Source organism: Thamnophis elegans, chromosome 2, assembly GCF_009769535.1.
Source record: "Thamnophis elegans isolate rThaEle1 chromosome 2, rThaEle1.pri, whole genome shotgun sequence".
NCBI lineage: Eukaryota > Metazoa > Chordata > Lepidosauria > Squamata > Colubridae > Thamnophis > Thamnophis elegans.
Window position 1 is genome coordinate 166,011,937 of NC_045542.1, and position 25,857 is coordinate 166,037,793.

At 41.8% G+C, this 25,857-nt stretch overlaps 1 protein-coding gene across 1 annotated transcript; it reads right to left on the reverse strand.

Annotated features, from left to right (window-relative positions):
• LOC116502533 lies at positions 1 to 25,857 on the reverse strand. The gene is made up of 6 exons (XM_032208414.1): positions 25,677 to 25,857; positions 10,687 to 10,744; positions 9,163 to 9,451; positions 6,009 to 6,209; positions 5,353 to 5,487; positions 1 to 882 (listed from the first exon to the last, which is right to left on the reverse strand). Exons 1-6 carry the CDS (start codon positions 25,855 to 25,857, stop codon positions 1 to 3), a joined length of 1,746 nt encoding a protein of 581 aa, XP_032064305.1.

A 25,857-nucleotide genomic window follows, 5' to 3' on the forward strand; every position in this document is an offset into this window, starting at 1 on the left:
TTACATATCTCTTCTGGTTGTAAGCTGCTCCTTTATATTCAGGTCTGGCCTCACAATGATAATGTAACACTTGGGGATAAAGATGCAGCCCAGCAACCCAGCACCAGAGGCCAAGATGGAGAAAACCTGCACGGCCACCACGTATTTCCCTTTGGTGCTCAGGTAGGTTGGTACAAAGGTCATCCAGACACTGCAGAAGATCAGCATGCTGAAGGTGATCAACTTGGCTTCATTGAAGGCCCCAGGCAGATTCCTGGCCAGGAAAGCCACTGTGAAGCAAAGGGAAGCCAAGAAGCCCATGTAGCCGAGTGTGATGTAGAACATGCAAACAGAGCCTTCATTGCATTGCAAGATGCTCACTCCAGGCTGGGAGTGAAAGTCAGAATCAGGGAATGGGGGAGAGACTCGTAGCCAGAAGAAGCAGATGATAATTTGGACAGCAGAACAAGAAAGGATCATGGAGTTAGCCAAGCTCTTCCCCAACCATCTTTTTACTCGGTTTCCTGGTTTCTTAGCCAGGAAAGCCAGCACCACCATGATTGTTTTGGCTAAGAGAGAAGAAATGGAAACTGAGAACATAATACTGAACACTGTCTGTCGGAGAAGGCAAGTGTTTTTTCTTGGTTGACCAATGAAGAGAAAAGAAGACAAGAAACAAAGCAGGAGGGAGACCAGGAAGATGTAAGAGAGGTCCCTGTTGTTGGCTTTGACAATGGGTGTTTCTCGGTATTGAATGAATATGACTAAAACAAGGCCTGTGGTTAGGAAGAAAAGTAGCACAAAGGAGACCAGAATGATCCCAAGATATTCTTCATAAGACAGGAAGATTATAACTTTGGGGATACATTGTACTCGGTCCTCATTTGGATATTTATCTTCCGGACACTTGGTGCATTTTTCTGTATCTGAAGAAACCAAAAAGTAATATTATTTTAATATTTAGGTTTTTACCTTTCAAGAAACAACTTCTTTGGGACAAAATCTGATAATAGGAGTATTTTCCCAAAATGTTTTTCTTAATATCTCCACAGAAAGAAGATAATATCATTTGGTGGTCAACAGTATTAAGTATCTGGGAGTGCAGATAACTAATAATTTGAATTGGTCTCTCCACACGTCATCCTTAGCGAAGCGGGAAAACCAGCACTGCATTTCCTGCATTAGATGAGGAGAGCACATTTACGTCCTTCTGTCCTGGCCACTTTTTACAGAGACATGATTGAGATCGTTTTAACAAACTGCATCCCTGTTTGGTTTGGTGGCAGCAGTGCCTCAGATAGAAAGCCCCTGCAGAGAGTGGTAAGGACAGCCAAGAAGATTATAGGAAGCTCACTTCCTGTTATTCAGGATAGTGCTTATAAGCACTATGTGCTTAGAGTTCAAAGCATTGTTAAAGACACACACACACACTTTACAGCCTGTTTTTCTTGTTCCCCTCTGGGAAGTGTCTTTGAAGTATTTCTAGCAGGACTACCAGATTCTGTTAGTTTTGTTCCCTACGCCATCCATTTGATAAACTTGCAAGATTTGTTTGTCTCGCCATGTACATGTGTACATCAGTACTAGACTGTGTGGTTTCTCTGTGTCATATAATATATGTGGGCATATGCATAGTTTTGTATTTATTTATTTTGTCATGTATGTTTATTTTTTAGTGTGTGTTGGAAATGGGGAGCCCTTGAGAACTGTATTCAACAACATTTCATTTTGATGAATGCCGATTAGTGTAAAAATTGACAATAACGTTACTCGAAATGTAAGCCTATTTTCTAAAAAGAAATCGCTGTATTTCTAATGGTTTATGAAATTGGGGGAATCCTAGAACCCGAGTGATTTCTTATGTAATGTTCAGAATCGTCACCTACATTGTTTTTGGTAAATAATGAATCAGTTAGTCTTTCTAGCTAAATTTTCTGGGTTCTTCCAGATGGCACTTCTTAAAATACTGAATTCAGAGGATGCCTATCTTGTGAAATCTAGTTGGCTGGAAGAGGAAGCCAGTCCTGCAATGGTTACTGAGACCAGTGGTAATATGGGTGGAATGAGGTGCATCCATAATGTCCACATCACCTCATTGTGTATCAGAGTCATCTTCCCAATGATCCTAAAGGGGAGGCCCATGTATAGTGTAATGTGATAAACCTTCTAGGCAGTGGTGGGATTCAAAATTTTTTACTGCCGGTTCTGTGGGCGTGGCTTTGTGGGCGTGGCACGGGAAGGATGATGCAAAATCCTCATTCCCTCCTCACTCTCAAAAATTCTGCTACCTTCTCCAGAACCTGTCAGAATTGGCTGAATACCACCTCTGCTTCTAGGACCGTGATGGTGGACCTATGACATGTGTGCCACAGTTGGCATACAGCACCCTCTCTGTGGGCATGCTAGCTGTTGCCCCAGTTCAGTTCTGCAGTGCATGCGCTTGCACCTCCCACTGGCCAGCTGGTCATCAGGTGTCTGCCATGCATGTGCAAGTGGGCCCTGCATGCATGTGGGGGTAGGTGGTAGGCATGCAGGGGGCATGTGGGAGCATGTGTGCATGTGCAGGGGGTGGGGCGCATGCACAGGGTGTGTGCACACATTGCATTTTGGGGATTTGGGCACACACACACACACACACACACATTCATGCACGCATTCACGCATGCATTCATGCAATAGTCATGCAAGTGCATGCTTTGGGCACTTGGTCCGGAAAAGATTAGCCATCACTGTTCTAGGAAATGGACCTAAGATCATTCTTGAAGTTTGACAGAATTCAGATGTTTGTAGAAAGGTAAACATGGAAGAAGGCATCCCTATTAAAAAGCAGAAGAGAGATTTTATCCGGCAATAGTCAAACGTGTCCAATCTGCCACAACTTCCTGTCTCTTCCTTGCCCCTCATTAGGTCATTTCGTTATTCTTTCATTAAGAAATTGTGCAATCTGAAAATAACCAAGACCACAGCTGAGCTTCAATCTGTCTTTTAACTTTCACTTTCATGAACATGCTTTGCAGGGGGTGGTATTCACTTACCTTCCCTAATGGTTTGCAAATGTGAGTGTGTGGATGCACACTCACTTCACTCACATACACCACCTCCATGCATGTGCTTTTGGCGGAAAAGGGGCCAAATGTGATTCTGTAGAGTCGGGGTGGGTCGGCGGAGCCAGCCACGATTTCCGCTACCACTTCAGGCAAACTGGTCTGAACTGGTAAAATACCACCTCTGATGCTCTGGATGTATCCACTTCCACGAATAGTGGTGTCCTTTTCTCTGTTGTCACCCACCTTCCTGAGTGGAAATGGTCCCCTCTGGACAAGGAATGCAGTCATAGCAACAACTTAGCTCTCCTTCTCGTGCCCACTTGGAAAATCCAGGATGGCAATTTTCCACACATCTGGACTGAGGCAGAGACTAAGCAGGAAAACAAGGAATGCTAAAGTTGTATTAGGGCTCACAATCCATGGGAAATGTATGCAGACATGGACATTAATCAAGTAGTCTCTGGGCTTCACTCAAGTAAATATGAAGTAACTGATTCATTCCAAACAGATATATAACTATGGGCAGATTGTTCATTTAGTTTCTCTGTCAGGGAATTGTCAAAGACGCTGACACAGAATTGTACTTTTATATAAATGAATAATTTGACATTATCTTTTCAACAGACAAGATAGTCCAGAACACAGGAACATCATGAGGTAAATCTAAACAGTATACAGAGCACATAGAAGAAAAAGGAGGGAAAAGGGGAACCACCCCTTTTACAGCCACAGCAACCAATCATAGCATAGATTGCCTCATGCAGGAGCCAGCAGTCTCCAACCAATCAACTACAACTGTGTGTTCTGGCCCATTGTACACTTTACTGTTCCAGCTACTAAATTAACTATCCTAACTTCCTCCTTTTTGCTTTTGGCATCTAACATTGCAACAGAGGTCTTTTCTGGTTAATAATATCTGGAGGGATGAAATTAAGAAAAGTTTTAAGTGTTCAGTGACATCCAGTGTGCTTTTCCTCGTGGACTTATTAATGCATTCCTCTATTCTTCAGATGATTTTAAAGTATGATGATCTGCTTGTATTAAATTTGAGAATAAACTTTACTCTAAAAGGTTTATTACACTTTTGTTCTATTAGATTTATTAAAAATTGAATAAAGGTAGAATGAAGAAGACCAATTGGATCCGGAAGTTTTGTGGATTATATAATCATTGCAAAATCATTCCACTTTGAATGTCAACCTAAGGTATCTCCCAGTTAAGATATCATTTGATATGTCTGCTGTGTTGATGAACTAAGACTAAAACTGACTATCTAGTTTCTAGAACTGATTCATCCTTCTAGTTCCAAATATATGCATGAAACTATCCACTCTTCAATACCATATTATACAAATTGCAACTGCGCAGCAAATTACAAATAGTTCTTTTACATTCTGAAAACATCCTAACTGGAGACTTGTGTTCATGTTTCTTTCTTGGGGCCTGCTATCATTCACATTGGCCTTATTGATTCTAATAGATCAATAGCCTATATTTTCATCTCCCACAACTGTATTTCATAGAGCGTGAACCATCCCATTGAGGGCATGCTTTCCCCAAGCAGGACAAGATGAAGGTTGTTTCCAAATAAGATCAAAAGGGGCCTCAACCCACTCACAATGCCCTTTCCTCTGAACTCGATCCAAACCTGAATTCAGGCACTGGTCAAAAGAATTGTGTGTGTATGTGTTATTTGTGTACATAGAACAAAGAAACCCAAAGATATTAGCAACACATTCCCCAGCATTTTCAGGTTTCCCACTAGGTTGATAGAGATGCTAAATTGTAGATGGAACACGAAATAGAATAGTACTGAGGCAGGGGTGGGTTCTGCCTGACTTTACTGCCAGTTCACTCACACTTGTGCTTCACCTGTCCGTGCGCTTCATACACGCATGTGCAGTTCAATTAAAATTGTTCTGCAAATGCGCAGAACTAAAATATGAAATGGCGCCGGCGATGGTGGCAATGAGGGAACTGGTTCGGGGGCGTGGTAGGCCTGGGTCATTGCCAGTTCCAGTAACCCAGGCCGCCAAACCACTACTGATTCGGCCAAACCGATCCAAACCAGTAGGAACTCATCACTGTACTGAGGCCTCCCAAACACTATAAGAATATAAGTCTTCTTACTCCCCACTTTCAATTTTCAGTGAAGGTGAACAACTTCACAACTAGACTTATCCCAGTTGAAATCAATCCTAAGGCTTTGGAAAACACAGAAAAGACAAGACACCAAAATTCCAAGCACCTTGTTGAACAACTTTAACCATGGAATAACATCTTGCTTCATAATAAGTCTCTGTCTTTTAAAACTCCCCAGAATCACTCTCCCGAAGCCCTTCTTGGGGAGCAACATCCAGCTTTCAATGCCCAGATCTGCAGCTACATCTCCATTTTGGTCAAAGTAGAGTTCCATCTCAGAAAGATTCCAAAATCCATTCTTCTCCAGAAAGGGATAGAACTAGAATTGAAACATCCAGGAATTTGATTAATTTGATTATTTTATTTATTTGTTTATTTCCTATCCACAAGGCAACTTACAACATTAAAAGCAATAAAATAGATGATAGATGATGATAGATAGATAGATAGATAGATAGATAGATGATAGATAGATAGATAGATAGATAGATAGATAGATAGATAGATAGATAGATAGATATAGACAGACAGACAGACAGACAAATATAGATAGATGATAGATAGACAGATGATAGATACTGTAAATAATAGTGATAACACTTAGATTTATCAATCAATCAACCAACCAACCAACCAATCAACCAATCTATCAATTTATCAATTTATCAATCAATGATGTTATGGTATAGGCTGCTTAGAAATTTTTCACCTGAGCTATTAGATTGGCCAATCCTGTTGGCATTTTATAGCACAAGGAGGTTTCAATAGTACCCCTGATTCTCCTTCTGATGTCTTCAGAAAAATTACTAAGGTTAATGTATCCATATTGGGACCCCATACCTGCCATGGCTGCAGTCTTGGAGCATCCAAACTCTCTTCAGTCTCTTTCCTTCTCCTTCTAGATCTTAAGGCATATGCAGCATTCAAGGTGTAGGCCAGAGTCTTAATGATAGTGTAATAATGTTCATAATTTCTGATCCAGATCCTGTTCCTTTTCTCTTGAGTCTTCAGTGGTGCTTTTTCAATGCATCTTCTCCGTCCCTTGACAGAAAAGACATGCTTTGAAAATGAGCAGCGAAAAGTGTGACCTATAAACTGGGGATCTAAAAAGAAATGGGGGTCAAAGGCATCATGTTTTGGTTGTTTTTTTTGCAGAAAAGCAAAGGTCCAAACACTATGGATGTATTTGAGAATTCGTTTGTAATGTATGAAGTATAATCCTAAAACTGTGGTGATCCAGACTTTCCCTGCAATGGGTCCTGACAAACACATAAGTGTTAAATGGAAAGGAAGAATTCTGTCCCAGAGTGCTTCCCTTTCCATGAAGTTAACAAAGACATTGACTTGTCTCCACTTAGACATGGCAACCCTGAGGGGTGCAAAATTTCCAGTTGTTGAGAATTGGTGCAATATAACGACACAAATTCCATTCCTGACAAGCAAAGGAGGAAAGATCCTCAGGAAATTGTCTCCATTTTCATTGTCTGAAGCAAAGAGACCAATCAAGGTCCATTTGAAATGGAGGAGCAGTTGGACAATACTTTGGTACTGAGCCCCATCTTTGGGGCGTATCCGGAAGAAAAAGGGGAATTGGCTTTTATCACTCAAAGCCTCTGAGGAACTTCTGTGACTAATCTGAGAAAGCAATGAAGAATGCTGTGTTATAATTGGAGTCCGAACAAGTCCAAAAATATTATCTTTTAATAAACCCAATTTTGTTCTGATGAACATACATTGTTGGAATAATTAGTTGATTAGCCATTGTTTAAATATCAAACACAGAATATTAACAAGATTGTATATAATAATGGAATATAAGAATCAAATTAAGTGAAAAAGATAACAATAGCAAATGCCAAGGCCAATCATATTTGTGTATCACCACTACCATTTACTATAATTAGACTCACAACCAAAGTGTTTTGTTACAATAAAGGGCCATATTATATCTAATTTATGAGGATTGCTGCATCTTTCTCAGCTTCTATATCCCAGATTCTTTGTGCAGCAATCTTTTTTTATCTTTTTTTTTTTTTTTTTAAAGTTTAAGTTTACTTTATTGTCATTGCACGTCGTGCAGCAAAATTAAATGCCATCTTCAGTGTACATCATACATAAGAAAATTATTTAAAAAAAATAAAACACACAAATCCTTCGCATTCTATACAATTGAACTGAAAACCCCTGATACTGCATTGATATTGCATTATACAGTAGAATTCAACATAGTTACTGCCCTGTTTTTCAGCCTATTTGTCCTTGTTTTTATTATCCTGTACCGTCTGCCAGATAGTAATAGTTAAAAAAAAGGGTGCCCAGGATGAGATGGATCTTTAAGAATGTTTTGAACGTAAGGCAGCGGGAGCTATAAAGCTCTTCCAAGGAGGGGAGAGGACAACCAATGATCCTTTGGGCAATGACATTAACTATCTTGAGTGCTGTCCTATCTGCCACGGTGCAATTGGCAAACCATACACAGGTGCAGTAAGTTAAAATATTGTCTATGGTACAGCGGTAGATGGTCACCAGCAATTTTTCATTCAGTTCATTCAGAGATAACTTTGAAGGTAGCGAAGCTTTCTGAAGTAGTGTCTGCTGCCTTCCATCCCAAGCAGTCTTGGAAGTGAAAGTATGAAACTCCATATTTTATGGTAGAACTCCATAAGTTCTACTTTTAGGCCAGTGCTTTTCAATCTTGGTTTTTAATTTTTTTTTATTAATAATTTTATTTATTTCATTTTTATTTTCATTTTATACAATCACTTATATACTGTGCGTAAAAAAAAAAAGAGAGAAAGAAAAAAAAAAAAAACCCAACATGACACTTCATTCCCCCATACACCCTCTCTTCTCCCCCTCCAACTTTCATTTCACCCCTCCAGCATTCCCCTCTTCTACTTCCCTTCCCCCTCAGACATCTCCCCCTCCCTCCATCCCACCCTCCTTACATTCCCTCTCACTCCCTCTTTACTTCTCCCTCCTCTTTCCCTCTTCTCCTCACTTTGGTGTATCCATACATTTCAGTTTGTTTAAAAAGAAAAAAAGAAAAAGAAAAAACGAGCCGCAGTATACAAGTGAATTCTTATTGTTCTAAGAATTGAAACTGTAATTCCACCCTTCCCCCTCCCCCCTATAATCCCCCCTCCCTAACCCCCTTACGGCTTCGCAGGTCCCATACCCGGCATAATTCTTTAACAAGCATTTGAGTATAATAAGGCCAGCTAACTTTAGAATTAAAAAAATAAAATAAAAGTAAAACCAAAGAAAAAAAAGGAGAATAGTAAAAAATACAAAATAAAAAAACACACCTGCTGAATAAGAGACAGGGATACCACAATACCTGATACCATTTCATTTGTACAATCCAAGAGCTCTTTAACTGAAATTTTGTGTCTTCTAACAGACACAATTATGGGTGTCTATCAGCTTCCATAGCTTTAATTTGATACCAATAAGTCCTAATTTTAGACAAAGAAGAAATTGTGCAAATTCCCAATTCAGCTCAAAGGGCAGCTGCTGAAGTCCTTTTATCCACCCCAAAAATATTTCTCAGATGTTGTGATCTGGTTTGTTGTAGTAGTGATAACAGTTAAGAAAATTGGATAGCTATGAGTTTTTAGAATAGAATAGAGTAGAGTAGAGTAGGGTAGGGTAGGGTAGGGTAGGGTAGGGTAGGGTAGGGCAGGGCAGGGCAGGGTAGGGCAGGGCAGGGCAGGGCAGGGCAGGGCAGGGCAGGGCAGGGCAGGGCAGAACAGAACAGAACAGAACAGAATAGAATAGAATAACAGAGTTAGAAGGGACCTTGGAGGTCTTCTAGTCCAACCCCCTGCTTAGGCAGGAAACTCTACACCACTTCAGACAAATGGTTATCTAACATCTTCTTAAAAACTCCTATGGTTATAGGGAAAAGCAGCTCTTGAATTCCACAGAGAAGATATGGTTGGGCCTATGACTCACCCGCTACCACCCCAATCATATTAACCTAGACACAAACCTGTAGGATTTTGTAGGGACCTACTAATGTTGATATCTGGACGGCGATGTCCCTGTCAGCCCCATCAACAAGAGCCAAAAGGTTGTCTTTCCTTCCGCAGCTGTAGTTGGGAATATTAGCTTCTCCAGTAGAGAGCATGTCCAGCAAGGCCTCTGAAGTGCCTAATTCACTCAAATAGTTATCATGAATGTTGTAGCCAAGTGTGAGATTGTGCAGGAGCTTGTGATTTTTATTGACTGTTTGAATATTGAAAATAAAACGTACTACTCCTGCCATATCATAAGATGAGCTAGCGTAAAAGAATACACACGTTAACATCAGCATCACAAACAGCAATAACAAAATAGATTTTTTTTGCTATTTAATCCTCTTTTTCTCCACAAGACTACCGAGTCTTAAACTAATATTAATCCAGAACCAGAGGCAAAGAATATTCACCCCTCACCATGTAATAATTGTGAATGTTGAGAAGGGATTAAGCTAGTCCTCCCCCAATGTTTAAATCACAAATAAATCATAATAAATAGCAGTACTCATTTTCATCACCCCAATTAACAGGTTACAAAGTAATCCCATCATTAAATAGAACAGAAAGGGAAGAGCAAGTTTCATAAGTAACTCAAAAAAGTCATTCTAAAAATAAGTCATCCTCTATTCCAATAAACATCAGGCATTGAATGTCAATAAGTGTTTATGGAATATAGAAATGAGCTGGAGCAGGGGAAACTACAACAATCATCACTTTTAGCAGAAGTCATTATTCCTATCATGAATTCAGGATTGGACGGGGAGAAGAAAATAATCTGAACTTCTTTCAGGGTTTTTTTTTCCCTGCCTCATCTTTGGATGTGAGTTTCTTCCACAAAAAGAAAGCAAAAGATGGAAGCCATAGAAATCAAAACAATTCAAGAAATCAATTCTCTGCTATAAAGGAGAAAGTGGAATAAGAAGAAAAGAATGAGAGTGTTAGAACTGCAAACAGAGGGGATGCGACTCCATCACACTGAACGACGTACAAGTGATACTGACTAGAAGGAACCAGGTTGAAAGTCAACTTTGTAGGCAGTCTTGTCAGTGTCCTGCTGACTATACTGATGAGATGGTCTCCAGGCTTGTAATAGCTACATGGCTTTTTTCTCTCTTCGAAATTCAGTGGACACTTCATTCTAACTTTCCCAGAGACTGGCTGAAACAACAACAGTAGCAGAACCAGAAACAGGTGGCCCATAATGCATGGCCCTTCACGTTTCTAAAGAAGAAGTAGAATTCAAAGCACTCTCACAAGATGGACTTATCCGGTGGCTTTCCTGATTCAAACAGAGACAAGCGAAGCTCGACCTGGAAAGAGAGAACATACATTCAAGAGCACAGCTCCTGCCTTTTATTGAAAGTACAGCCACAAAGAGGGGCATATCCCTTTTGAATGCAAGATTGCTTCCGTGCTGCTTTAGTCTCATGTTTACATCAAAGGCAGTTAGTGGATAAGTAGCAGAGGTATTCTTGATGATCGAGATTGATAATTACAGTGAGAGGTCATTTGTCCTCTGGGGCTTCTGAATGGCTTTTGTGTGAGGAGTAACAGCTGGAGAAAAGCATATTAGTTAAAAGTCACAGATTCACCCATGGGGACACTGTTCTGTAGTGATGTTGGTCGTTCCTGCCAGAATATGTATAGGTGGTGATGCCAGAGGAGGATGGTTCAATAGCCAGAGAACTTTCTTCTGCTGTCCTTCAACATGATGTCTTGTCTTAGAGACTGCTGGAGAAAGTCACTCAGAGCTATTAAGACATTTAGCTCTACTGCTGCCCTTCTTCTAAGGCCAGGGAAGCCATCAATACTCTACAACCCTGCCTAATGCAGAGATTAGGCGCCAGTTGGGATTTTCTTTTCTATGAGATCGCCATACATTAATCCTAAATTAAAGATGATTTTAAAATTCCTTATCTTGTGCCTGCAATTTCATTTCCCATCTGTTCTAGAAATACACATTTTTAAAATTGAGAATTGACTAAGAGACAGGAAAGTGACTGCCCATGGACTGTAATGTTGAGTACATAGGGAGAAAGAGCTGATGGAAATTTTCTTCCTGTTTTTTCTTTCCTTTGCATGTTCTGTGTTGTCTTTTTGTATTAGTGCAGATAGCTAGAGTGGACAGAATTTTTTTCCCTTAACACTCTGTTACCTTTCAGTATTTACATAAGAACTTGAGATCACAAATGAAGGTGAATATACACGTCCCAGGATAATGTTGCAGAATGCAATCTGGGTCAGACATGGGATCAGTGTCAACTCGCAAAGCATCCCTGGCCTGCTCTTGAGTTGCCATAAGCAAGGGGGTTGGAGAACTGACGACGCAGCATAGCAGCCACAAACAGAAGCACAATCCGCACATGTCTTTCTCAAGGCTGTCTCCCAGGTTACCCGCAGCAGTCGCAGGGGAGTGATCTCTACAGTTCTCTACAAGAATCTGAACTACTAATGGTCAAAGTAAATTGATAGTAAATAAGAGTTAATGGAATTTAAGGAGAGTTGGGGTTAGATTTCTTGTGGGTACCAAGGGACTGAAGATGTGTTTGATACCTCCCTCGGATTCTGCCTGGTTATCTCCTACATAATGACTCTGAAAGAAGCATGAAAGAGATGAGATTGAGGCCTTCCAAACTAACTTTGAAGATACCTACCAAGCTCACTCCAAAGCCCAGAACATGTCTCATATGTGTCATCTCTTGATGGTTTACTCAAGCCAAATATTGGGAAACTGGTGCAGTGAGGAAAAAGAGGACTATCAACAATTTAAAGGAATATTAATTAATTTTACTGTTTGATTATATTGGATTTACATTTTATTCATCTAACACTTTTCTTATTTTCTTCTGTTTTAAATAACCTAAATTTTTGAACACATGCAAAAAAAGCATACAAAGCAATAATAATTGAAATCAAGAATTAAATGTTATGAGCTTTAGAAACAATTTCATTATCAGTTTCCACCTTTTACCATTAGATGCTCTAGTGTTTAGATCTGGTCGGAGGATGTTAATGTAACATTTAGGGGAAAAATACAGCCTAGCAGCCAAGTATCAGAAGACATGGCTCATAGGTTTTATCTCTTGAAGATTTACTCAAGCCAAATATTGGAAAATTTTGTGTTGTCAGGAAAAAGAGGGCTATCTTAAAATGAATATTAATTATTAATGAATGTATTTTATTTTTTGATTATTATATTGAATACAATGTTATTAATCTAACACTTTTTATTTTCTTTAGATTAAATAAATAACCTAAGTTGTCAAACACAAACAAACAAAAGATATAAACCAATAACAGCTGCAATCAAGAATTAAAAGTTATGTGCTTGGGAAACAATTTCAATTCCAACTTTTACCATTAACTGTTCCTTAATGTTTAGATCTGGTCTGAAGAAGATAATGTAACACTTGGGGAAGAAAATGCAGCCTAGCAGCCCAGCACCAGAGGCTAAGACGGAGAAGACCTCCACAGCCACCATGGACTTTCCTTTGCTGCTCAGGTAGATGATGCCTGCACTAGATAATTGAAAGTCAAGCTGACACTGAGGTAATGAAATAAAAATAACAAACAAGAGAAACTCTTTTACTTAAAGTTCTTCAAATCCCCAAATAAGTTACCCAGACATAATCCACATATTACAGGGTAAGGTCTATAAAAACAAATAGAGTTAATTACATTAGGTCTTCCAGCTGAACTGCATGTTCACAAGAATAAATATCAGATACATTCACACACATGTATACACACCTCTAAAGTGTCACCCTAGACCCAGCACATAGACACTTCCACACCCAGGACAAGCTCCCTTATTTAACTGTGTCACTATACCCAAGCTCCTTTATTTAACTGCAGTTGCTCCTAAAAGTAAACAGTTTTCTCTTCCTACCCCATCCTTTTTCTTATTCCTCTCTTTATGGAAGAATTTGGTTACCTTTAAAATTAAGAAGAACAAAACGACCAAGCTTAGATACTGTATGTCTTTTTTTTAACATGCACATTGATCAAATGGTTCTGGATGAATCCATTAGTCTTTCCTCTGGTGTCACCCACCTCCCTGAGTGAAGATGGTCCCCTCCAGACAAGGAATGCAGTCACAGCAGCAAATTGGCTCTCCTTGCCAAGCCTTCTTGACAAATTCGCTTTTTTGTATTTCCCCCTCCCCATTTGTTTGTTAGCTGCCCTGAGTCCCCCAGGAATAGGGTGGCATGCAAGTATAATAATAAACATCAAATTCAGGATGACAATTTTCCACACATTTGGATTCAGGCAGAGACTAACCAGTAAAATAAGAAACAGCAAAGAAAATGTTTCAGCACTCACCATCCATGGAAAATGGAGATGGACATGAACATTGGCCAAGTGGTCTCTGTGCTTCACTTGGGTAAATATTAACTATTTCCAAGCAATTGTAAGAAATAGAACTCCTGACAAATTCTTCATTTAGTTCCTCAGGCTTTATTAGCATGCCATGCAGGGACATATCATTGATATGTCCCTGAATATCAATGATCAGTGCTGAATATGACAAAATCAGCTTAATACCATAGTCCAAATGATAGCAGCTTGTGATGTTCAGATCTGCAGCTACATCTCCATTTTCATCCAAATACAGTTTCGCAGGGAAAGATTGCAAAATTCATTCTTCTCCAGAAAGGGGTGGAACTGGAGTGGAAAAAGCCAGAAATTTTAGGAGCAAAAGCATTACTTTCTTATCCCACATGGTCATTTCTCATTTGAACATTTCTTCGGCAGTTATATAATTTCCAAATACTCTCATTTCAGAGAACAAGTGTTACAGCTGTCTTCAAAAGTGAAAAACAAGGTTATGCAAAATTTGTCACTTGTATAGTGACTAAGTCTTGACAATAGATAATTGACAGAATTTCTCAATTATCAAGACTATTCTAGAGAAGGTCATCAATAAATTTAACAAAGAAGCAATAAAGAAGACTAATCTTCTCCCAGGTAAACCAGATGGGAAACAGGATCATACGAGCTAAATCTATTTTATTTATTGGAAGGCTAAAACTTGATTTGAATCAATGATTACCAAATTATTTCTTGATGTGATCACTAGGAACTTTATTAAAATAGGGCTGCATTACATGAATAAAAAAGGTCTTGTTTTGTCCTGGATAAAAGTGTAGTCAAATAATTTTCAATATTCATTATAAATATGAGGAATTATGAAAAACAATTTATCATTTCTTGTATAGAATAGAATAGAATAGAATAGAATAGAATAGAATAGGGAGGAAGAGCCAAGGTTGCGACGATATGGTCATGCGGTCTCGATGCTCTGAAACAGCAGCCAATACTTTTGCTGCTGGGTGGTCCAAATGTACCTAAACCATCCCGAAGATATGGTGAACAGGAAGAATACGTCTTGCTGATCTTGGGGATATCACAAAATAAGCCTGCGGCAAAAAATCCAGCCAAGGCTGACAAAATCGGGGTGGCTCCAAAATGGAAGGATACGGAAAGAGAAAGTGTTTCCAGCTGGTGAGGAACTTTTTACTGTTTTAAAAAGAGAATTTAGTTTGATTTGAACCACAATTTGGTTAGTGTTCCAACGCTCAGGCTGGGGGGCCAAAATTTACACCCCTCAGACAGGGTTCGCAACTTGGGAGTCCTCCTGGATCCACAGCTGACCTTTGATCACCACCTGTCGGCTGTGACCAGGGGGGCATTTGCCCAGGTTCGCCTGGTGCGCCAGTTGCGACCCTACCTGAATCGGGAGGCTCTCACAACAGTCACTCGCGCCCTCGTGACCTCTAGGCTGGAATACTGCAACGTGCTCTACATGGGGCTGCCCTTGAAGAGCATCCGGCGGCTTCAGCTAGTCCAGAATGCGGCCGCGCGAGTGATTGTGGGTGCACCTCGGTTCGCCCACATAACACCTATCCTCCGCGAGCTGCACTGGCTACCTGTTGATCTCCGTGTGCGCTTCAAGGTGCTTCTTACTACCTATAAAGCCCTTCATGGTAGTGGATCTGCGTACTTGGGAGACCGCCTCCTGCCAATTACCTCCTCTCGACCCATAAGATCCCACAGATTAGGCCTCCTCCGAGTGCCATCTGCCAGCCAGTGCCGGCTGGCAACTACGCGGAGGAGAGCCTTTTCTGTAGCAGCTCCGACCCTCTGGAACGATCTCCCCATGGAGATTCGTACCCTCACCACCCTTCAGACCTTCCGCACAGCCCTCAAGATCTGGCTATCCCGCCAGGCCTGGGGGTAAAGACCATAGTTTGCCCCCGCCCGAATGTTGAATGAATGTTGTTTGATTTTAACTATATACTGTGTTTCTATGTTATTGTACGTCTTCCCCTCCCATAAGTTGTTAGCCGCCCTGAGTCCCCTCAGGGAAAAGGGCGGCCTATAAATAAACGCAACTGAACTGAACTGAACTGAACTGCCTATAAAAACCTAAAAATTAATTTAAATTGAAGAATAGAAGAGTCAAGCAGCGGAATTAAATTTGGAATGGTTTTGGACAGTGGTTACTTTACTTTTTAAATGCTATCTTCATGGATGGAATTTATGCAAGCCTTTTGAAATGGGTGGATTAAGTTTTCTTCTTCTACCTTCTCTTTATGATTCTCTGTAATCTATAGGCTAAAGTTTTCCTCTTTCATTACTGTGGGTGTTCTTCTAACCCATTTAAAAATTGGACTAAAAACAAAAATTCAATTTCTCACCAGCACAGGAATAAAAGTCTTCATCAAATTCTCTCCTTCCTCTGTTTCTGGAGCAAAAAGACCAATCAAAGTCCATCTGAAATGGAGGAGCACTTGGACAATTGCTGTCTATTGGACTCCTTCTTTGGGGGTCATCTGGTAGAAAAGGGGGAACTGACTTTTATCACTCAGAGCCTCTGAAACAAATCCATAATTGATCTGAAATAGCAATGAAGATTGCTATGTTATATTTGGGGTCAGATCAAATCCAAATATATGTTGCAATTAATTCTACTTGTTTCTCTTGAACATATTGGAGTAGTTTACTCTTGACTAACCATTAGGCCATTTCAAGATTCAAGATTTAAAACATAGAAAAATAATAAAATTATATATAATAATAGAATTAAAGAAACAAAGTAAAAAGAATATGAATAAAGAGTGTACAAAATATGAGCTTCCAATATGAGCTTCTACTGTGTTTTCTCACCCACCCGTGTCTCACTCAGTTTACCAGAAATAGAAACACACACAAATATGTGGGACTTTGTAGGTGCCTAATAAGGTTGACATCTGGATGGGAATATCATTGTCAGCTCCATCAAGAAGAGCCAAAAGATTCTGTTTTCTTCTACAGCTGTAGTTGGGAACATTGGCTTTTCCATTAGAGAGCTTATCCAGCAAGGCATCTGAAGTCACAAGGGAGTTTATATAGTTGTCGTGGATGTTGTAGCCAAGTGTGAGATTGTGCAGGAGCTGGGAATTCTTCTTCACCATTTGAATGGCAAAAATGTAGCATACGATTCTTGATGGATCAGAAGACAATTTACTGTAAAAAGAATGTCTATGTTATCATAATCATAAATAGCAACAATAACTTCTGTCTGTCTGTCTGTCTCTCTGTCTGTCTTATTAATTCCTCTACTAAATTTTTTCACAAAGTTTTTGGAATATTTTTTCTCCATAAATGTATTGACTGTTAAGTTGATAGCTATCCAAAACAAGAGGCAAATGCTAGTCACACTTTGTTATTTAATTGTTATGTTGCCAAGATGGTGGTTGTCCTCACCAGTGTTAATTACTGCAAATAGACCACTATTTGTAGCAGTACAAATTTTCATCTGCCCAGTAACCAGGATTCCAAAGCAAGAACATGAAAGGATAAATGAACCAGAAAAGCTATTCAAAAAACATGTCATCCTTATTCCTATAAGGAGCAAACAGTTCATTTTTACTGGCAGTGGCAACTACAAACCTTTTCAATAACTGCATGAAATAGAAATGAGTATTCAAAGGATAGAATAGAATAGAATAGAATAGAATAGAATAGAATAGAATAGAATAGAATAGAATTATTTATTGGCCAAATGTGATTGGACACACAAGGAATTTGTCTTTGGTGCATATGCTCCCAGTGTACATAAAAGAAAAGATACATTTGTCAAGAATCATAAGGTACAACAATGATAGTTATAGGATACAAATAAGCAACCAGGAAGCAATCAATATCAATATAAATCGTAAGGATACAAGCAACAACATTAGAGTCATGCAGTCATAAGTGGGAGGAGATGGATGATAGGAATGATGAGAAGACGAACAGTAATGCAGCCTTAGTGAATAGTTTGACAGTGGTGAGGAAAGTATTTAGCAGAGTGATGGCGTTCGGGAGAAAACTGTTTTTGTGTCTAGTCGTCTTGGTGTCCAATGCTCTATAGCATCGTTATGAGGGTAGGAGTTGAAATAATTTATGTCCAGGATGTAAGGAGTCTATAAATATTTTCACAGCTCTCTTTTTGACTCATGCAGTGAACAGGTCCTCACTGAAAGGCAGGTTGCTCAAGACTGGAAAAGAAAGGGAACATTGTTCAGACTTCTGTGTCTCTCTTTCTCAGGTTCTTTTAGAGTTTCTTCTGCCCTACCCATGCATTTGAGTCTCTTCCAGAAGATAAGGCAAACAAGGAGAGTCCTATAAATCAAAATGATCCAAGAACATATATATGTGTCCTGCAAGGTAGAAAAAAGTGGAAGGAGGAGGAGGAGGAGAAGGAGGAGGAGGAGAATGGAAGAAGTGTGCTATGAATACAAATGGAGGTAATTGAACTAGCACAATAAATGACTCACGTATGGGAAGAAATATAATGAGACCCATTGAATTGGAACAACTTTGGCGAAGTTCTTGTTGCAGTGACAATCACACTAATCAGATGGTCTTCTGTTCTGTAATAGTTCCGTGGATATTCTCTGTCCCCCTGCTTCAAAGTTGGGAGGCATTTGGGTCTGAGCCCCTTGGTCAGCACAAGCAGCAGTATCAGAAGAAGAGCTAAATCCATTTCTCCCTGGGCTGAATCAGCTGCTTCCCTGTTTCTAAATCATAAATTAGAAGAATCCTACTCCTAATACTCTCATAAGATGGAAAAGGGATTTCTTGATGCACACAGAGACAAACCAAGTTTCACAGGTCTTATCCCCCCTACTATTTAACATATACATGAAACCGCTGGGCGAGATCATTCGGAGGCACGGGATAAAATACCATCAATATGCGGACGATACGCAATTGTATCTGTCCGCCCCGTGCCAACTCAATGAAGCGGTGGACGTGATGAACCAGGGTCTGGAGGCCGTTAAGAACTGGATGAGCGCTAACAAACTGGTACTCAACCCGGACAAGACCGAGTGGCTGTTGTGTTTCCCTCCCAACAATTTGGCTAATGTTCCATCTATCAGGCTGGGGGGTCAAATTTTATACCCCTCAGATAGGGTTCGTAACTTAGGAGTCCTCCTGGATCCACAGCTGACTCTCGATCATCATCTGTCGGCTGTGACCAGGGGGGCATTTGCCCAGGTTCGCCTGGTCCGCCAGTTACGACCCTACCTGAATCGGGAGGCTCTCACAACAGTCACTCGAGCCCTTGTGATCTCTAGGCTGGAATACTTCAATGTGCTCTACATGGGGCTGCCCTGAAGTGCATCCAGCGACTGCAGTTAGTTCAGAATGCGGGCCGCGCGAGTGATAGTGGGCGCACCGCGGTTCGCCCACATAACACCCATCCTCCGCGAGCTGCACTGGCTACCTGTTGATCTCCGGGTGCGCTTCAGGGTGCTGATGACCATCTTTAAAGCCCTTCATGGGGCTGCCCTTGAAGAGCATCCGGCGACTTCAGCTAGTGCAGAACGCAGCCGCGCGAGTGATTGCGGGTGTACCTCGATTCACCCGCATAACACCTATCCTCCGCGAGCTGCGCTGGCTACCTGTCGATCTCCGGATGCGCTTCAAGGTGCTATTAATCACCCATAAAGCCCTACATGGCAGTGGATCTGGATACTTGAGAGACCGCCTTCTGCCAATTACATCCCTGCGACCAATAAGATCACATAGATTAGGCCTCCTCCGTATTCCATCGGCCAGCCAGTGTCGGCTGGCAACCACAAGGAGGAGGGCCTTCTCAGCAGTAGCCCCGGCCCTTTGGAACGAGCTCCCTGTGGAGATTCGTACCCTCTCCACCGTCCAAGCCTTCCGCACAGCCCTGAAGAACTGGCTCGCCCGTCAGGCCTGGGGATAAGGATAGTTGCCCCTCCCGAATGTTGTATGGATGTTGCCTACTATTTTTAGTATATGTCTCTATTTTGTTGTCTGTATCCCCCCTTCCTAGTTTTATGTGAGCCGCCCTGAGTCCCCTCAGGGAAAAGGGCGGCCTACAAATTCTAATAAAACTACCAAAACTACCAAACTACCAAAACTTCATGGTAGTGGATCTGAGTACTTGAGAGACCGCCTTCTGCCGATTACCTCCCTCCGACCGATAAGATCGCACAGACTGGGCCTCCTCCGAATCCCATCCGCCAGTCAATGTCGACTGGCGACTACACGGAGGAGAGCCTTTTCTGTTGCAGCTCCGACCCTGTGGAACGATCTCCCCATCGAGATACGCACCCTCACCACCGTCCAGACCTTCCGCGCAGCCCTCAAGACCTGGCTCTCCCAACAGGCCTGGGGATAAGTCTTTAATTTGCCCCACCCGAGTGTTGAATGTTGAATGCAAGTTGTGTTTTTATTACTTTATTTTGTTTACATATTGTTTATTTTGTATTGCACCCCCTCCCTAATGATTGTAAGCCGCCCTGAGTCCCCTCAGGGAAAAGGGCGGCCTATAAATCTTAATAAAATACTAAAAAAAAAATACTAAAAATACACATGGAAATGAGAGAAAGGAACATTCAACACCACAGCCCTTCCTGTCTTATGTCAAATTCTCAGCATGACTAGAGGCATTTATGCTTTTCTTTTGCAAGATTCCTTCCATGTTGCTTCAGTCTGAAGTTTACATCAAAGCAGTCATTGGAAAAGTAGCAGAAGAACTCTCAAAGACACAGAGAGTAATAACAGTGTGAGAAGCAACTTTTGTCTGGGGATCCTGGAATTCTTCAAGACTCCAGGTGCAGAGGGGTAGTTGGAGAATAGCCCATTAGTGAAAAATCAGAAATACACCTCTGGGGCACAGTCCTGTAATGCTTCTGACCCTTTCTAATGGGGCATGTTAGAAAATTAATGTTGGAGGATAAGAGTTCAACTCCCAGGTGAGAAACTTCTGCCAACCTTCTGAATGGTATCTTCTCTTCTATATTTTTCAACATTAACAGAGACCATGGAAAGTTCATCCTCCATTCTTGGTCTTTCATACTACTATATGTGATTATACCCAGCTCTTCTGCTGGATGTTGATCACTGCTTAGAATAAGGGTGAAAACTCTCCCCTTGTGAAAATCCCATCACATTCAATGGATCAAAGAGCACTTAAGAGAAATAAAACAAGAGAAGAGATGTTTGGTGCTCAACAAAGGACAAACTTAAAGACTGGTTTAGGAAGTTATCACCCACCTCTCTCCTAGCAAAATGAAATATTTTAGGAATTTTTAAAAGGACAGAATATTTCTACTAAAAGGGAGGCAGAACCTCATCCCCCCCCACACCTTTGTCAATGGGTCATTAAGGCCTGAGCCAGTCTATTCCACATAACAAAGATCTACCCCTTCAGATCCAGGGTGAAGGGATTAAGACATGGCCCTCAGGACATGATAGGATTAGCCCTCTACTCATCTAGCAACAGAACTGCTCACATGGCACCTGGGGAGATTACATCAAGAACCAGGCCTGGGACAAAGACAGCCTACAAAGTTAGCTAAGAACCCCACCCCTGGGAGTCTGACAGCCAATCAAAATACATTTCTTACATAGGAACTCTCTGGGCCCCACTCTAAGGTGGGGCCCAGAGAGGGTATAAAGTATAAAACTTAGGCACTCTCAGCATCTCTTCCCTGTTTTCCTCCCAGGACCACTTGGAACTGAACCCAGAAGGATATTTCTTCCAACACTGGTTAAGAGCTGCTCTATTAAGATCTATTGCAGTGAGGGAGACAAATGGCCAGTACTTCACCCTTTTTGCATACTGAGATAGCTGCCCCACAGCCCTCTTTTGGTTGACATGAGCCCTTTTGGGTAGAGGGGTCTTAGATAACCTCTTGCAGGGATGTGTGGAAGAATTTGTGCAGCATCTGTTGGAGAGTCTCTTAGCTTTGCCTGCACTTGGATGCCAGCTTTGTTGCAAGTTCAGAGACAATTCTTGAGGGAGGCCCCTTGCCTGGTCATCTGGAAACAGTTTTTTTCATGACCTCCTTCAAGAAAAGTCATGAGACCAAATTTCTGAGAGAGCAGAAGTGGTTTTTATTTCTGCTTAAATGAAAACTTGATCATGGGAATCATGAGCACCCCAAGAGAGTAAAATGATGAAATAACCCATTAGTATAACTTGTAGAAGCTGTAATGGTTAATAGATTTTAAGCCAGGGGTGTCAAACCTGTGTCGTCACGTCATCGTCACATGACATATCACAACGTTTGCCCCTTCACTAAACCAGGGGTGGACATGGACAGCGCATGATACATCCAGCTTATGCGCGGTGAGTTTGACACCCCTGTTCTAAGCCTTAAATTCTAAGTTAATTTGACACAAAGAATTAAAGCACAGCTGTGGGAGTGGTAGCATAGATGTTTCATGATCTCCTCAATACCCCCTTCCCTCTTTCTGCTCAACCTATAAAATCTAGGGGAGAAAATCTCAACCTCAAAGTCATTCCCAAGAACAGAATCCTGATTAGGCTTCCTACATAAGTCCACACACTCTGATTATTTCTGTCTAAGTTGTTCATTAAGTGTTGTTGCTGCCTGACTTTGTGACTAAGGCACTGTGTGTTGTGTTCACCCCTTTCTTATCAGAAAGCTTCACAAGAGTGTGGCTGTTTTCCAGGACAACCAATTGCTCAACCTTGCTGGTGATTTAGAAAATGGCTGAGAACTTGTCTCTTTATGAAATGCTACCCAATAACCCAACATTGCCTGGGTATTTTTTTATAGGGGAGAAATGTACAAATCAAACATAATTTCTAATGTTGAATTTTCCCCCTACGAGAGGGAGCCCCCTTGTGGAGTACTGTGAAGCCATCTGTAAAGTACCCTAACAATGCCTGCTTCATAATAAGCGACCCAATATTGTAATACAAAAAGCAGTAATTTATTAACAGCTTCGTTAGGCATCCTTCATTAGGCATTTCTTATTCACAGCCATCTTTTTTGCTTTCTTTATCTGTTTTTGAACTTTGCCCATGTTTCTGTCCTCCCTTCAGCCTGTCATAAATCATGTTATCCAATAGCTTCATTCATTTCAACCCAGCTACTGTAATCTGAGATCTGGCTCTGCATGGAATGTCAACACAGAGAGTAGACACCATAACTGTGGCAATTCCACTGTGCTGCACAGTAGAAGACATTTTATGGCAGTACAGTAGAAGCCATTTTAAGGCACAACAGGCTGTATCTTAACAGAACACATACTCCAAGGGGTTTTAGAGGTGTCTTACCAACACAATATTTTTTATTGTGGTAATACAATAAATATTAAATACAAAGGGAGGAAGACTCAGAGTGATTCTGAGCAAATATAGGTCCATTATTGGATTCAGGCCCATAAATGCCAAGAAGAGCGGAAACAGCTTCTTATATCTCCTCCCTTATTGGATTGGGCAGTTATTATCTGGTGGCCTTGTTCCAGGTGACCAGTTTTCTCCTGGATAAGAGGTGGCCTACAGTGTTTCTATTTATTTGTTGTGACTAGTTATTCATATATTTTGCTGGTGACATCATTCAGGTACATTTCAGTCTGAACTTTATGTGGAAAGAGTCTTTGGTGGTGACTGGGGTATAAGTAACTACATTATCTGGAATTCAGTCTGTTTTCCCCATGAAATGGAACAAGTGCAATCTCTTGATGTCCTCAGCTACTTGCCTCTCCTGGTTTTTTAGAATATCTGGGCTGGAGGATTTGTCCTCTGTATCCAAAATGTTCTTAACACTTTGTGATTAAGAAAATGATGGCCAACGTCCTTGGAAGAGAAGAAGAGATGCACTTCTTTCAGAGTTCCCAATTTTCCCAATTTTAGTAGATTCATGAGATAGTGGTTTGGGGTCAATTACAGAGCATCTCTATACACCCGTCCTTGATGAGGAGTCATTGCTACTTCATCAGTTTAGTAGCAATGGTTTAGTGAAGGGGGGGAAGTCCCAATATGTTATGTGATAATGTGATGACGTGAGTTTGACACCCCTGGGCTATGGCTTTTCAGAGATTCTTGCCTTCATCATCACTTGAGTAATTTATTCTCTGTGGTGCTGCCTTTAAAAAAACATCTGGAAACTTAAGCTGATGCTGGATACAGTGGCCTGGATACAGCACAAGCCCTGCATTGGTTGCACATCAGCATCCAGGTTCAAGAAAAAATGCTTGTCTTAAGCTAAATGTCTCCCTCTGGTATAGACCAAGCTACCACAAAAAGCATATCAAGATTCAGTTAATGTAACTTTACAATAGAATAAGTACCCCTAATGGTGCTTCTTATCTGGACTAATTGAAGGGCTAGCATAGTGTTCCCCAATGTTTCTGGGTTGACAGCCCAGCACAGGAGAGAAAGGGAAAAGAGGGAATGGTTTTATGTGAGGGGCAGGAGTGTGCACATGTGCATCCACAGCTTCATTTGTGTGAGTGAAGCTGCAAGCACTGGTGCCCACCGCTCACGGGTTAGGTTGTGAGTACCGGTGCTCACTGCTTGCGTGAGTCGGGCTGCAAATGCAGGGTGTGTACACATCAGCTCGCTGTTCGCATAGCCCGGTTGTAAATAGGCAACAGGCCAGTAGTGGGCTGTGGCCCACAGGTTGGGGACCCCTGGACTACCATCAGTTTTGCAAGTCAGAAACCATTTTTCCCTTCTTCTCCTTTTACTCCAGAAAACAAAGGACACCCTCAGATGTTGTATTCAGCAGGTTCTGACCAGTTCTGGAGAACCGGTAGTGGAAAATTTGAGTAGTTGGAGAACTGGTAATTTTCCTGCACACTGCTTAGAGAGTCCAAGTTGTGGGTTATTTCAGTCTGGTTGCCCTGAAACTGAGGAAACACTTTTCCTTGGCCACGCCTCCAGGCGTGCCTAATCCCCAGAAAGTTTCCTCAGTTTGGCCCATTTGGAAGCTGTTTTGGGAGCTCCAGCTGAAATAGTGCTTTGCTTGGACTCTCTTTATTTCTTCTGACTTTTCCGGCTGAGTATAATTTTCCCCTTAGGCATTCTTGCCTTTCTCTTTGTCGTTCCTTCACTAATTGCTGTATTCAAGCCTCCAGGAGGCAGGAGGTAAGCGTTTGGCTGGGGGAAGGGCCTCCTTTGTCGATCTCCTCTGGCCGATCTCAGAGGCTTGCTGTGCCTTTTAAAATGGCACGAGCGGCGGCAGGAAGGCTCCAGGAATCTGATTAACCCCTCGGGTTCCCTTTTTATTGTTTTCTTGCGAGTTCTTCGTTTTTTTTCAAGCCCCTCGCTTATAGGAACTGCCGCGGAGGCGCGAGTGCGATCACCCAGGGCTAGGGCGATCACCTCATGGCCCTTACTATTCCCTCATGGTGCGGCGGCCATTTTAGGCGCGAACTTGCCATTTAGGCCCAGCTGCAGGCCACGCAGCCACGCTACAGCAGGGATCGCTGAGGGGCAGTAGGCCAGCAAGGGTTTCGGCCCTCTGGCCTTTGCCTCTCCTCTGTCTACTTATTTTTTGCCATTCCTGGGCGAGCAGAGCTGGTGCCTTGGCCTAATCAAAGACCTTCGCCCAGCCTGGGAGGCCTACAGTAACCCTGACCTTCTCAAGGCCCAAGTCTCCCCTCATCCCTGCCAGGCCTGTCTATCACTGACTATACGCCTGATGTTAATAAACCTCCAACTCAGGCACTTTTCTGCTCTTCGCTCTTTATTACATTATACTTTATATTGTATATGGCCTGTTTACTGACTTTTCCCTCTTATCCTTTGTTACAGAGCAGAATATCATCTACTGCAGCTCTCTCTCATTCGGCCTGCGCTTGCTTGCTCGTGCAACCTAGGCATGGAGAAATCGGGACCTTTGTCCAGTAGACCTGGACCCTCCCAGGGACTGGATCAGGTTCCTTCTATATCCTTGAGGGGGGGCTAGTGGAGACAGGGCTCCCTCCCAGACCCCTCCCCTCAGAACTCCATCTGCTGCTGAGGCTAGGGACGCTGCCAGGCGCCAAAGGGCGCTTGACAAGCAATTTGAAAAAGCCCGTCGCAGAGCGTCTAAGGAGACTCCCTCAGGGGATTCCTTTGTCCTCCCTCTTCCCAGAAGGGATTTGACAGCCATTATGGCAGAAGAGGTTGACTCTCAAAATCTGTCCCCTGACCGGTCTTTTTCTGAACCTCCCTCACCTGCCAATTCTTGGTTCCCTGAACAAGAACCAGCCCAGGAAGCTGTTCCCCAGGAGGATTCTCCTTTCCAGGGGGAGGAGCCTTTGGGCGCTGATGGTGACTCGGACCAGGATCCCGAGCTGTCTCCTAGGATGCAGGCGATAGTGTAACGTGCCATAGCCAAGGGCATAGCTGACGCCAT